This window comes from Mustela nigripes, chromosome 5 (genome assembly GCF_022355385.1).
Source record: "Mustela nigripes isolate SB6536 chromosome 5, MUSNIG.SB6536, whole genome shotgun sequence".
Classification (NCBI taxonomy): domain Eukaryota; kingdom Metazoa; phylum Chordata; class Mammalia; order Carnivora; family Mustelidae; genus Mustela; species Mustela nigripes.
The window spans coordinates 142,594,217-142,608,211 of NC_081561.1; the positions used below are offsets into that span (position 1 = coordinate 142,594,217).

Below are 13,995 nucleotides of genomic sequence, written 5' to 3' on the forward strand. Positions count from 1 at the left end.
GGTTAACAAAACTGATTATTTACACTGATCTCATTTTCCTCAAGTATACTAGTTTCTTAGGGCTATAGTAACCAAGTACCATGCCCTGGGGGGGGCTTGAAACAACAGAAATATATTCTCTCGCAGTCCCAGAGGCTGGAGGTCTGAAATCCCAGTGTGGACAGGGCCAGCCTCTCTCTGAAGGCTCATCTTCCGAACTTCTGGAGGTTGCTGGTAACCCCCCAGGCATTCCTTAACATTATCCCAATGTCTGCCCCCATCTTCATAGGACCCTGTCTTCTCTGCATCTTAACTATCACATCTGCAAAGACCCGTTTAGAAATACACTCACATTCTGGGTTCTAGGTGGACATGGACTTTGGGGAACACTATTCAACCCACTACATTGAGTTAAAACATTTTTCTAAGAGCTGGACAATCTGTGTAACATCTATTGGTCAATGCGTGTCTGTTTAGTATCTATGAGTGGCCACCACTAAACTAGGAGTAGGAACAGAGCAGTGAACAAGATGGACATAACTTCTGCCCTTGGCGATAGTGTTCAATTTAAGCAGAAGGGGAACAAATGGAGGATGCTGGACTTCACTGTTGTTTCCATTTTACTTTAACATTGTATCATTTGGGGTTGAATATCCTACCAGGAGGTCTTCTGTTCTCAGGGCACATGGAGTAAGAAGTGTTTGTTGCACATGAAATTAGGGAATGGGTTAAGGACTTAATGGGTGGAGAAAGGTTAAGGATTTATGGATGGACCATCATTTCATGGTCTAACGTTCCCCTGGAAGATTCTGTCTGGGCTCAGACCGATTGGGGTGATTTTGACGTGCGCAGCGTTCTACATGATCCCAGAGAGCATTCTAGACCATATGCCCGCACCAACATTGGAGTGACTAGATGAACGGGAATCAGGCGATTGTGTAGAGAACACTTTCCTATATGGAAAAATGCAAGGCAAAGTACAGACTTTTCCGTGTGATCTGATCAGTTTTATTTTGAAGATACCATTTCCTGATTTCAGCTTTAGAATTGTTCTCAGCAATCCTGAAAAATAATCATTACGCTCTTATTCTGGACGCAGATTGTTTGTGCATTTCCAGATAGTCATATGTCAGTCGTGATGGGCAAGAATAAATTCACATCTTAATGCTCCTTGTGAGTACCCACAGTTTAGGGGCAGTTCTCACTCCTTTGGCAGCCCTTCTCCTGAAGGGAGCTTTTGGACTTGGTTACTTGGGCTCATGAATTAACATTAGAAAGACTTTTCCTCTCAGTCATTCTTGACGTCAGGAGCAGGAGGATGGCCCATGCCGAGAATGCTGATTAGCCTTTTAGAGGAATCAGCTCTAAAATTATTGAGAGCAGTTTAACTGGCTTCCCCTCCACTAAGCACAACTTTTTATGGCCTGAAGAATGAGATTCTGGAAAAAGAAAGCCTTTCTGGCTGTACGTTCACTTAAACCTCACTGCTTTTGACCCACATTTTTGAACTCTGATTAAAGTCGGAAGACTAGAAGGTTTTCTTTGTCTACAGTGGTCTGGCCTGAGTCTTTCATTTGGATTTGTTTGGGATGGCTACAGACCTAACCGTCTGGTTAAGTACCCCCTTTGAAACAGAAAGGCTGCCTTTTGCTTTTATTTCTCTCTTAAGTGAAAAACCAGCCAATGTACCTTAATTTACACATCTCTAGTACAAATTTTCACTACATTTTATTTCAGAACTCAAAGCAGATGGTACATTCAGAGGAGACGTCAAATGGCGTTTGTTTAAAATCCTGTTTCCTACTTTTCAAAACTTGCGGTCTTACTCCCAGTCATCTCCCGTCTCTTGACCAAACCCCTATTCAGAGGGACCTTCTTTCCCTGTGTTCTCGGGACTCCGTGGAGAGAGTGCCAGCCTCGGTCCTCATTTGTAAATTGTCCTGTGTTCGTCATTGCTACGAAAGGTGTCTACCCCCGCTCCAAGATGAAGGCAGCTTATCACTGGGATGATGGGAAGTTTCTGTTTGCGTACGTGATAGTCACACAACCTTTGTACTTCCTAACAAACTGCTTTCGGTTCACTCTCCGTGCCTCTGGTTCTCGTGTGTTATTACACATTTCACCCAGGTCTCTAGCTCCGTGTGGTTAGACAGTGGCCTCTGCTGCTCAGGAGTCGAGAGGCTCTCAGAGTCCGGCCCACGTGGAGGAGAAAGCACGGCTCCTCCCGGGCCTCCGTGGACAGCGTTTTCTGAACATTGTACTCACTTGACTGGGCATTTACCTGTCTTCACTGAGCTAATCACATGTTTTATGTGCACACGTGTGTGTTTTCATTTGGTTTCTGGGTTTCTGTGTGGTTCTTTCCAGCAAACAGTTCCAGCCTCCGTCGTAAACTTGAACTGTCCTCGAACTTGTCAGCGGGGACTCCCTTACAGACTTGTCTTGATTCAGTAGGAAAAAAAAGACCTAAAACTTAAGAACTTAACCTGGATAATCAAGCTGTTTCCACAATAGCAGGCGACATTCTTTGCAGCCTGAGAGCAGCGAAAGGTGGCCTGGTCAGGCTGGGACCCAGGGAATCTGGGCAAGAGCTGCCACGTTCCGTTCCCTGGCCCCTGGCACGGCCCCACCTGCTCGTGGAGGCCTGGGGCGGAATGCATTTCCTGGTCCCCCTCCCTGGCCTTCGTGAAAAGGCAAAGCCTAAATAAAACACATGTTGACAGCCGTTCCGTGCCCGAGAGCAGACGGCAGCCCGGCACAGGGGCGCAAGGCGGACACTCCTCACCCCTGATGGAGCTGTTGATATGGGAGCGCTGCAGGTGCCGTCGTCCCGGAGAAACGTCAAGTCCGTCAGGACGTCCGCCCTCAGCCAGTGTGCAAGCAGAACGCAGTGCTGTAGTCATAAGCCGGAGCCTCCCAGCAATGACCTGAAACTCTTTTTCTGTGCCGCCCTCCTAGGCAATGTAGTGTTTAGTGAGTTTTCAGGGGTGGAGGGGGTTTGGTTGTTGTTGACCGTTCCGCAGAGATTGCCCGTACATCTGTTGATCTTGATTCTCTCCCGTCCTCCTCTGCATCCATGCCTAAGTGTCCACTTAAAGAAAAAGTCATTGTTCACGAAGGGGCAGTCATTCTTCACGGACATAAGAGAGCCGTTTAGTGCGGAGCGAGCATGAGTATGGGTGTAAAAGGGAAAGGTTTCCTTTTCAAAGACGGAGTCAGAGCATCCTTCGCCTCGCTTTGGAGAGCAGACTCGAGCCTATTTGTGAGGTCACATGTCCTCACACCCGTGGCCGCTGCAGAAGGAAGGCGTCAACTGCGCGACCCTCAAGAGATTTAGAGCACTGACTTTGTAGGGCAAAAATGGTTTACTCCTTCTGCCCTTAAACCTTGAAAGAAAGAAAATATTGAATGAGGAACACTTGGCTTTTTCCACTAGTTACTGTGGAGAAAAGGAGAATTTCCTCATATAACCAATGCAACCCTCAAACAGTTCATTTTTAAATGAAGGAACCAGCTAATTTTTAAGAAGCTGTCTCCTCTGGGTGATTTCTTGGGGGAAGCAGCAAGATGGGGGACATATACTCTAGTGATCACACAAGGCATAGGTGTCCCCTTCCAAAGGTTCTGGTCCTCAAAGCCTTGGCTAGCCTTCAGAAACCAACACCAGCTTCATGTCCAGATTTCTCCTGGTCTGGCAGGAACAGCTATGCTGTGTGCTATCACTAGGCGTGGGAACGGAGAGAGGACAGATGGGTACCAGGCTGCAGTAATGGTTCTCAAGGCCCAAGTGAAGACCACCTTCCGGACAGACATCCAGTGCAGTCAGGCCCTCTAGGAAAGCAATGCCTGGAACACTGTTTTCAGTCTAGTGGCCATTCAAGAAACGGTTCTTGGATTATATTCCCATCATCTAACCCTGCTCAGAAAGGCGACTAGCACACAAATATTAGCTCTCATCCTGGTGGTTGCTGCTGTTAAAATTTGGCTATGATAGGGCGCTTGGGTGGCTCAGTCATTAAGCTTCTGCCTTGGGTTCAGGTCATGATTTCAGAGTCCTGGGACTGAGCCCCAGGTTGAGCTCCCTGCTCAGTGGGGAGTCTGCTCCTCCCCCCCCCCCAATTTGTGGCCTCTCTCAGATAAATAAATAAAATCTTAAAAAAAAAAAAAAAAGTAATTCCCTGGAGAGTGAGATTATTGAAAACTTATCTCTCTTAAGTAACACTAATAATCGTGTCTACTGGGACGCTTGGGTGGCTCAGTCAGTTAAGCATCTGCCTTCAGCTCAGGTCATGATCCTGGGGTCCTGGGATCAAATCCTGCATCAGGCTTCCTGCTCAGCGAGAGGCCTGCTTCTCACTCTCCCCTCCCCCTGCTCGTGTTCCCTCTCTCGCTGTCTCTCCCTCTCTTTGTCAAATAAATAAAATCTTTAAAAAAAATTTTTGGCTACAATATTAGGAGGTATCTGTCATTTGTGCTTTAAATTGGCAAAGACTTAGGGCCTGGGAAAATCTCTAAGCAAATGCGTTCTGTTGATTTGTGGTATTTTACTGAAAGCAGACCCCTAACTGTTTCCTTCCAAATTTTCTGTGTTCACAGGAATACCCTGGTTGAGAACCACAGTTGCTACCCTGGGAAGACTAGGGATAACCATGGCCTTTGAAATTGTTTATTTGGTAAATTCAGAATTGTACCCAACAACATTACGGTAATTCCAACCTATATGTCGTTGTTTCTCCTAAGTAATTCTGCAGCCAAATGTTTTGACTTCAAAGCCATTAAATTGTTTCCTTAACTGGGCGATATGTTAGCCAGGGCTGAATTCAGCCAGGAAAGAAGATGTGCTTTGAGTTAGGGCTGCTTTTTGCATTGCTATGTTCCGCATTTTTTTGATAGAAGTATTTCCCATACCCATACTCGGCTGTGGTTTTGTGGGATCAGATAATGTGATTACAGTACTTGCTTAGATGTGGGTTAAAACTGTCTGCATCAGCGTCATCCTGTTCAAAGGCTACAGCCTCTGTTCTGACCACACTCCCCGTCTTGCCGCTGTGAACCGCTGATTTAATAATGCAGGACAGAGTGAAACAGTGTGCATGGGCTGCAACGGCCTCCTTCCCTGGGGGAATACCCGTGGGCACACCTCACTGTCAGGTGAGGGAATCAAGTCAGCCCAGCAGCATCGCCGAGTGGGCTGGGGAGTGAGACATTGCGGGGAGGGTTTCCACCGCGCGGTCTTCACTGCGACTCAGCCTTTGAAATGGGACAGAATGGAAACAATTTGCTTCGAATGTGGGAGGAATCGTCATTTTCAGAGTTAAAAACTATAGAAATGGGGGATGCCTGGGTGGCTCAGTCGGTTAAGTAACTGCCGTCAGCTCAGGTCATGATCCTAGGGTCCTAGGATCAAGTCCCACATCGGGCTCCTCGCTCGGCATGGAGCCTGCTTCCTCCTCTGCCTGCTCTGCCGCTGTTCCCCTGCTCTCGCGTGCTCTCTCTCTCTCTCTCGGGCTCCGTTAAATAAATAAATAAAATTTTTTCAAAAAACTATAGAAATGAGAAATATTACTAAAATTTATTACTTGTATATCTGAGTATTTTTCTTATCTTGAATATAGTTAAATATATTTTATTTAAAACAATTTTTTTACCCTGCAGAAACTTTGGAGTTTCTCTTTGCTCAGGTTTATGTGATTTTGGGGGAACCATAGCCCCGTTTCTGCTCTTCCGGCTGGCGGCCATTTGGCTGGAACTACCTCTTATCATCTTTGGTAAGAACTCGTTTTATACGTTATTTCTAAATATGTTCATCTATATTCCCTGTAGTAATAGAACTTGCTGGTGATTATTCCGCTTGCTATTAAGGAGATCATTTAATTTTTTAAAGATAGCTGCTTGAGTTTTGAGTTTCCCATCTGATGACATGGCAGTGTGAAAGCCTAAATGCTTTTAATTTATTTTCTATCAAAGGGTCATGATGAATCATGTTCCATTTAGCTTCCTTTGTTTAGGTTCTGAGTTAAAGCCCAGTGCTCTAAAAGTCTTACGGTATTGGGGAACAGAGCCAATCATTTTCAGGGGATGATCTCGGACCTTCTGTTTGTTTCAAAATAAGCCTCAAATCTGATTATAGTTTTAAACGTTCTGTATCTCTTGAGATCACATTTTCATTGGCTTGGATGCAGACCTTGCTGTGTAGGAAGAACAGAGGACACGGAATCCCTTGCCCGAGTACCCAGTAACCTCTGTTCTGGCCCCCGGGTTCATACCCTCCTTCCCGCTCCAACCTCCACAGGCCGCACGAGGGGACAGAACCAAAGTTTAGGGGCAGGGGGCTCAGGATAACACAGTCCAGTGCTTCTTGGGTGCTGCTCCAACCTTTCTGCCTGGGTCTCCTACCTGCCTCTGCCCTTCCTTGGCAAGGAAGGACCTGGGGGTCCCTTTCTCACCTATCTTTCCACCACCTCCATGTCCTCACTCCTGGTAGAGAATGTTTTATGTTTTTCACTTGTTGCTCTGCAGTTTAAATTATAATGAAAATATCGAGTCCATGAGGCCATACATCCTGAGTAATGCAAAATTCCCAATGGTGCTAGCCAGGGATAGTAATGCTTCTAACCACTGGACACCACCAAATTCAGCACAAGATTATTTCCAAATTATTTCATGGGACCTAAAAAATTAGCTCAGTGTCGATTCTCGGGCCAGCACGGAAAAACAAAGGGTGCCATTGTTCAACCAAGACCAAGTGGTCGGGGAGTCCAGTCTCGGCCGGGGAGAGAGCTACTCTTCTAAACCTTCGGTCACATCACAGTGTGATAAATACCGAAAGCAGGGCCGCTGGAGGTGCGTAACACAGGGACTCTCCACCTGCCTGAGCCAAGGAGGAAGGAAGGATGTCTAGTTGAGATCGGAGACGAGTAGAAACTGGCCACGTGGGGAGTGTGGCCGGGGCTCCAGGCAGTGGGAAGGCCAGTTAGAGGACTGAGGCAGTGTGTGCGGTGGGGCCAGGATGGGAGGTGACGCCGTGAGCCAGATCGTGGTCTTCCTAGCTCTGCGATTTGCTCTTTATCCAAACAATCATGGAAGCTAAGAGCTCTAAGCTGGGATTCACAGTGCTAGGTTTGCATTGTAGAAGGCTGGCTCTGATGGCCCATCTGGCAGTAGGTTGGACGGGGACAGTGCCGGTCGTCAGCCAGGTAATCAGGTCAGGGCTCACGGCAGCGGGGCCAAGGGGATGCCACAGGGAGTGCTGGGCATGGAGAGATTCGGGAAATAAAGTAAAGTAAAACCAGCGAGAGGGATGACTGAGGGGGCTTGCTTGAGCCAGAGGAAGGTGTGAGGCCGGGCTCCCGGCTGGGAAAGGGGAGACTGCCGGGCCCCAGAGGCAGAGCCTGTGTCTCTGGAGCTCACGGGAGGAGGGCAGGAGCTCAGGGGCAAGAGAGAGCAGGCAGAGGAGAAGCCTGGCCCGCGGCGGTGAGTGCGGTGAGTGCCGGTGCTCGAGCTGGTGGCACCCACCTGCCAGGGCCAGTTGTGAAGTTTTCAGGAGTGTTGGAGCCCAGTGGTTAACTTAGCCATTATTAAAACACATATATCAAATAGGTTAAAAACAGGTAATAAATACCCCAAACCCATTTACATCTCACCTGAGGGTGATTTTTGCCGAGTATATCCTTCTGAAGGAAATGCCAGACACAGGGCATCACTGCACGGCCCTTCCCAGCGCCTCGTGTGGTGATGTCGGGGCACTAGCTCGGGGTGTCCCCGGGGAGAGCCCTTGCACCATGGAAATTGGCAAATGCTGTGCGTTGAGGCTTTATCTTCTGGAGAGCTGGTCGGTAAACATTCAGCAGCATAAGTGGGCAGAGTGGGGGAGGATGCTTCCCGAATTTCTGCTCTAAAGACCAGCGAAGGGGGGGATGGTAACTGGAGGACCCCGCCAGGTGGGGAGAAGGGCCCCTGCCGATGAGAGGCTCCGTCCCCTTCGGTGCTTCCAGCAGCTGGAGCCTGAGGGTTCCTGGGTCCATGGAGGAGCCCAGAAAGACTCTGAGAGAGGGGGGGGGGGGGCGCAGCGGGGACAAGTCAGACTGTGTGACGTGACCCAGTAAGGAAAGGAGGGGAGAGCAGGCAGTCAAGCTCGTGGCCGGGAAAAGGAGACCGAGGGATGCCTATCTGGTGGCTGCCATGTCCTCGAGAGGCAGAAGGTGGGGTCTTCTCTGAGGGGTCGGCACTGAAGCACCCGGAACGTGACTGTTTGGGGGAGTGAAGGAATGGATGTGCGGAGAGTGCCAGGATGGTGGGGCTGCCCGGCCTCCAAGGAGGGGGTGGTGGGGCTGCCCGGCCTCCCAGGAAGGGAGGGAACACTTCCCATAGCGGCAGAGGAGAGCCGGAGCCGGAGAGCTGGGGAGGGTGCGGTGAGGGTGCCCCGAGGGCTGCGGCTGGCGAGGGCTGGTTACAGTGAGTGAGCACAGCTGCTGCAAGGTGGCCGGGGAGGGGGTCACTGGCCGTGCCTTCCTGACGCTCTCCTGCCGCTCCCTGTTCCCTAGGTGTCCTGGCATCCGTGTGTGGTGGGCTCGTGATGCTTTTGCCCGAAACCAAGGGTATTGCCTTGCCAGAAACAGTGGATGATGTAGAAAAACTTGGCAGGTATTGTATAAATTTCAGTGCATCTTAAATAAAAGCAGCATTTCAAACTCCTGGGGAAAAAAATACATGGAGAAAATGGAACACTCATGGGGAGGGGAGTAATATCAATTCCCAACTCACATCCTAGGCCGAAAACTCAAAGTTGATTTAGGAAGTTAACGTAAGGGGTGTCTGGGTGGCTCAGTTGGTGAACCGTCTGCCCTCAGCTCAGGTCATGATCCCACGGTCCTGGGGTGGAGTCCCGGCATCAGGCTGCCTGCTTAGTGGGGAGTCTGCTTCGTGATCTCTCTCTGACTCTCTCTCACGCGTGTTCTCAAATAAATAAATAAATAAATAATCTTTGGGGGACAGGAAAGGTAGGCTAATATAAAAAGAGAATAGCCATAAAGGAATGTGTATTATTTTTTAAATGTGGTTAGGAAGAGGGAAACATTTCTAAGTAAGGTGTTAAAGCTCAGAGACAATCTACAGAGAAGGACAGCGAAAGGAAAGGAGAGGGAACGGACGTGTGCATCAGTAGGCGACGGGTGATGGAAATTCTAATGTGTTCCTGCTGTGGGTGACGATGTCGAGGTTAGAAGAATTGAGATGTATCTGTGTGGAATGACACGGTCGCGTCTTCACGATGGGTCCCAAAGTGAAAAGTTGCTGAACAGTATGTTATAGTAATTATTAAAAAATCGAAACAATAGGAAGCTTTCTCTGTAGCTAGATGGGAAGAGAGAGAGATGACGGCTAGGCGGACGGGTGGATGGATGGATAAAGGAGACAGAAGACCGGGAAGGAAAGAGAGGGAGAGATTATGAGAGAGAGAGAGAGCATCTAACTCATGTGCAAGGAAGGTTAATACCCAACCAGTACATAAACATGAAGAATTATATCAACAGAAATTCACAGAACGCAAATTCTAATTTCCTCTGCTTAAAATGCTTCGTAACAAAAAGAGGAAGAGTAGATATGGATATGAGAATGTGTAGCAAAAGATCTAATAATGTAATATAGACCCGCTGAGGATAGAAGTGAGTTGGGAAGAAGACATCACTTTTACACTCTGTAGGCTTTCGTATTATTTATTTTCTAATTACAACCCATGGCCTTGTATTATCTGCATAATTCAAAAAATAATGTAACAGCTAACTTTTAAAATAAAATCGGCTGTCTAAATAAAGACCTAGAAATTGAGGACGTGGATCCCTGAACTTTAAAAATTATTGCGTCAAAAATATTTATAAGAAGACTGGAACTGTGAATAACTTCATGGCTGTTCACTCGTAGATGGAGGACAGAGTAGATGCTGACATTTTTAAAGTGCCTATATGATCGCAGAACTTTCCTAAGAAAAACTTAATGTATTTAAAATAAAACCATCAGCTCATTCTCACCAGTTGACTTATAATAGGACTGGCCAGTCAGAGGACAAGGGGACCTTTGCCCCAGGAAGTCATCCAGATTCCACAGCTTGCTTGGAAATCGAGTGACGAATAATGGCTTATTTCTCACCCAAAGCTCTATTTTTCACCCTAGAACAATGCTACCTGAAATTCGGAGTGAGATGGAAGATTCTCTTTAAGATCTTGCCATTTTGCCAACCAAAATTAAGAAATGTATAAAAGGTGTTAAAACTGTGTGGACTCCTCTTGTGTGTTATACCATTGTAAGGTCCTGCCTCCTCCAGAAAAGAGGAACCTTTTGCTAACTGTGTCTTCCTAGACAATTGCTTGGTTTGCATTCGAGCTTGGGGGCCATGTCACGGTGAGTGGCATCCCGTCTAAAGAACGCAGATGCTGTAATGCTACTTAACCCCTGCCTAGCGACCAAAAACAGGTTAAAAAAGAGAGAAAAGAAAAACCCAGGAGACCGTCACTTTCGCTACCTTTGAATTGTGTGTTTATGCATGAGTGTGTTTCATGAAAAGCAGCTGTAACGTTGAGTAGTAGCAAGAAAACTCTATTGGAATGAGTTGTATGACATTTCATAAGGACTTTCTTTTTCTCCTTGTTTTCATAGTCCATATTCCTATAAATGTGGCAGGAAAAAGAAAACTCAAGTGTCCAGCTCTCACCTTTGAGGCCCGCTGCCAAAGACGAAAGGAAGGAGCTCTTTGGGTTGACCTCTCCCAAGGAACCGATGTGCCTTGCAGACACGTGTGTGTCCATTTCAGCTACGTCAGGCTGTGTGGCTCCAAGTGTTTGTCGTCCTGTACAAAGACATTCAAACTATCCAGAGTATTTTTATATAATGTGGGATGAATTAGGATTTAGAGTGCTATTGACGTTTCTGGGAACACGGTGTGTGGCTGGTTTAGCAAAGACAAGAGCCTGTTGTGTGGACATCGCTGCCTGAGTTTTCCTCTGAAGCTGGAGCTGTGTCTCTGACCCAGTCAGGGATAGATGGACAAGAGAAGCCTTCCCTGAATTCTCACGGCTGCTCACTCCGTCACGGAGGCAAGATGTTGCCAAGTGGGGTTCTGGGAACAGGATGCAGCGATGGGTTCATCAGACCTGAGCGAGGGACTAAAGCTCTGACTGGAGAGCTCTGAAGATTGGGGGAAGGTTGAAGATCTGAAAATTCCGTTCACGAAGAGGCTGAATTGAAGAACCTTGGGCCACACGATACTGAGCCTTTCCTTTCTCTTCTTGCTTCGAGCTCTGTAAGCCACCATGGCATCTGGCGTCTTCAAGCCTGACTCTGTAATTAGCAACAAAATCATCCGTCCAATTCGAATATTTGGCACTATTATTTCTTCCATCGGTTTTGGGCATGCGATGACCGGGGAGAGTTTGGGTCCTGCCTTCGTGAACATCTAAAGCCACACTCAGTTCTTTACAGAATGAAATCCATGAACTATGATTTCATGGGTCTTAATTTTGATCTTAAAGGGTTATTTATCTCGTACGTGTGAGTTCAGTTCTAGGGCGCTGCCCGTGGTCAAGAGTGAAAAACATGGACTGTTCAATCTCGACCCTTTTCAATCTTGACCCTTTTAACCTGTCTTGGGAAGAAGCTTACATTTTAATTTAAAAGGAAGGTCAGTTATATCCACGCATAAAAGAATTAGCAGAAGCTTTGTAAGTGATGTTACAGACACTAATAGGAGGGATCTGATCTTTGTTTTGTTACGGAGACTCGAAATGTGGAGCTACCATGCAAATATGCTCTTTTTTCTGTTGTTCTGCTTTATCTGGTACATTTCTTGTATTTTCAGACTCAGTATATATCTCATGCAGATTTTTGTAATGAACTATTTTGTGTGGACAGCAAAACGGGCACCAAGGGAAATCTGGCCAACAAAGAAGAAAATCCTACACGAACACGACAATTATGTACGATGTGGGTGCCGATTGCAAACTAAGATTTTAATCCTTAAAGCACAACGGAACTGAGTATGAATGTTTGACTTTTCAGTGAAATAAGCACCACTCTTTGAGGACTTCGCGCTGCAGTCACCCCTTATCCGCGGGCACGCACGTTTTCTCTCTCTTTGCAGCCCTCTTTGCTGTAAGATGGCTGTTCCTCCTTGATACGCTCACCTTGGAGCTGTACCCTGAATTGGTATTTTGGTTCTGGTAACAATAAAGAGTTTTCAATTGTCAAGTAACTTCGTTGTCTTTTCTCTCTCTTCCTGCTGAACACTGTCACTGGAAAACTGTCCCCACGTGACCGTGTGTATTTCCTATCTGGGCAGCCAATTAGCGAAGGAAATTAAACCATCCACCTTCAATTTATGTTCGTTGTTCCTTCACGGGCTCTTGGTCCCATTCCTGGATTCAGACGTGACCCAGAATAGCACTCAGCCTCTCTACTGCTCTTGTATTACACTTGTAATGCCTGTTCCCTGCACGGCGTACAGCTTTCTGCCCAGCATCCCCTGTGCTGGGCTCACGTCAAGTCATCAGTAACACATTTCATTCCCAAGAATAGAATTTGTTCTCATGACTCCCCATACATGTTGCAGCTCTGAAAACATCCGTCCCTTCATCTCAGTGCCAGGATAAAGACCTTAAAAGATGTATGTCAAGCCATCTTTCACAGACAAGGTGAACTTATGGGTGATTTACGGGACTTCTCTGTTCCCTTCTCTATGATCTTACAGGCTTCTTGGTTCTTTTTTGGAACTATGCCTTATGAGAAAGAGAGAAATCACCTACATCTATGAGAGGTATGTTATTTAAAACTGGTAGTATAAACAAAGAACATGAAAACTATGAAGTTCAAAAAAATTAAATCAAAAGAAGGACAGAGTTTATTTTCAACAAATGTTATAGATGTGTTACTTTATTATTACAGTATGCAACAGTCCACGGGTGGGGAAAACTTATCTGCAACACTACTAAAATACGTTGAGGTTTGGCAGTGGATGGCATAAGTACAGTGCCTTAGTTTGATTACGGTCAATGATTTCTGAGCACGCCGACTTCCCTACCCGTGTTCCAGCTTCTAGATACGTCGGGGAATCACTCTGTCTCCCATTCACTTAATTATTTCTCATTATTCCTTCAATCCAAGTAACAAACCTTGAAACACGAACATAGACACCAGGCTTATTGGGGCGGGCACAGCCAAGACCCCACGAAGTGACTCCTTGTAAAATGTACTTGTCCTTCTCAAAGCAAACCAGAGGCCCTCCACTGTCACCCTATACAGAGAAGGGGGAAAAAAAAAACACGTGAAGATTAAACCGCAAGGAACACTCCTACATTGTTGATGGGAATGCAAGCTGGTGCAGCCACTCTGGAAAACAGTATAGAGGTTCTTTAAAAAGTTGAAAATAGAGCTACCCTATGACCCAGGAATCGCACTACGGGGTATTCACACTAAAGATATAAATGTAGTGGTCCAAAGGGGCACGTGCACCCAATGTTTATAGCAGCAATGTCCATGATAGCTAAACTATGGAAAGAACCTAGATGTCCATCAACAGATGAATGGATCAAGAAGATGTGGTATATATACACTATGGAATACTATGCAGCCATCAAAAGAAATGAAATCTTGCCATTTGCAATGACGTGGATAGAACTAGAGGGTACTATGCTGAGGGAAATAAGTCAATCAGAGAAAGACAATTATCACATGATCTCTTTGATTATGAGGAATTTGAGAGGCAGCGTGGGGGTTCGTTGGTGGGGGGGGAAGAGGGGAAAAATGAAACAAGATGGAACCAAGGAGGGAGACAAACCGTAAGAGACTCTTAAGCCCAAGAGACAAACTGAGGACTACTGGGGGGGGGGGAGGGCAGGGATAGGGTGGCTGAGTTAAGAGCATCAGGGAGGGCGTGTGCTACGGTGAGTGCTGGGAATTGTGTAAGACTGACGGTGAGTGCTGGGAATTGTGTAAGACTGACGGTGAGTGCTGGGAATTGTGTAAGACTGA

The 13,995-nt window shown here is 46.7% G+C and overlaps 2 protein-coding genes across 2 annotated transcripts in view; one reads left to right on the forward strand and one right to left on the reverse strand.

Moving 5' to 3' along the window:
* SLC22A3 (solute carrier family 22 member 3) overlaps nt 1–12,220 on the forward strand; it is an 88,667-nt gene extending 76,447 nt beyond the window's left edge. The window contains exons 8-11 of the mRNA XM_059401383.1: nt 4,576–4,684; nt 5,635–5,747; nt 8,523–8,622; nt 10,630–12,220. Coding sequence (XP_059257366.1) covers nt 4,576–4,684; nt 5,635–5,747; nt 8,523–8,622; nt 10,630–10,690 — 383 coding nt within the window. The 3' untranslated portion in view covers nt 10,691–12,220. The remainder of the gene's footprint in view (nt 1–4,575; nt 4,685–5,634; nt 5,748–8,522; nt 8,623–10,629) is intronic.
* Nucleotides 12,221–12,842: 622 nt separating this feature from the next.
* PLG (plasminogen) overlaps nt 12,843–13,995 on the reverse strand; it is a 37,492-nt gene continuing 36,339 nt past the window's right edge. Inside the window, exon 19 of the mRNA XM_059401384.1 lies at nt 12,843–13,258. Within this exon, the coding sequence (XP_059257367.1) occupies nt 13,097–13,258 (162 nt within the window). The 3' untranslated portion in view covers nt 12,843–13,096. The remainder of the gene's footprint in view (nt 13,259–13,995) is intronic.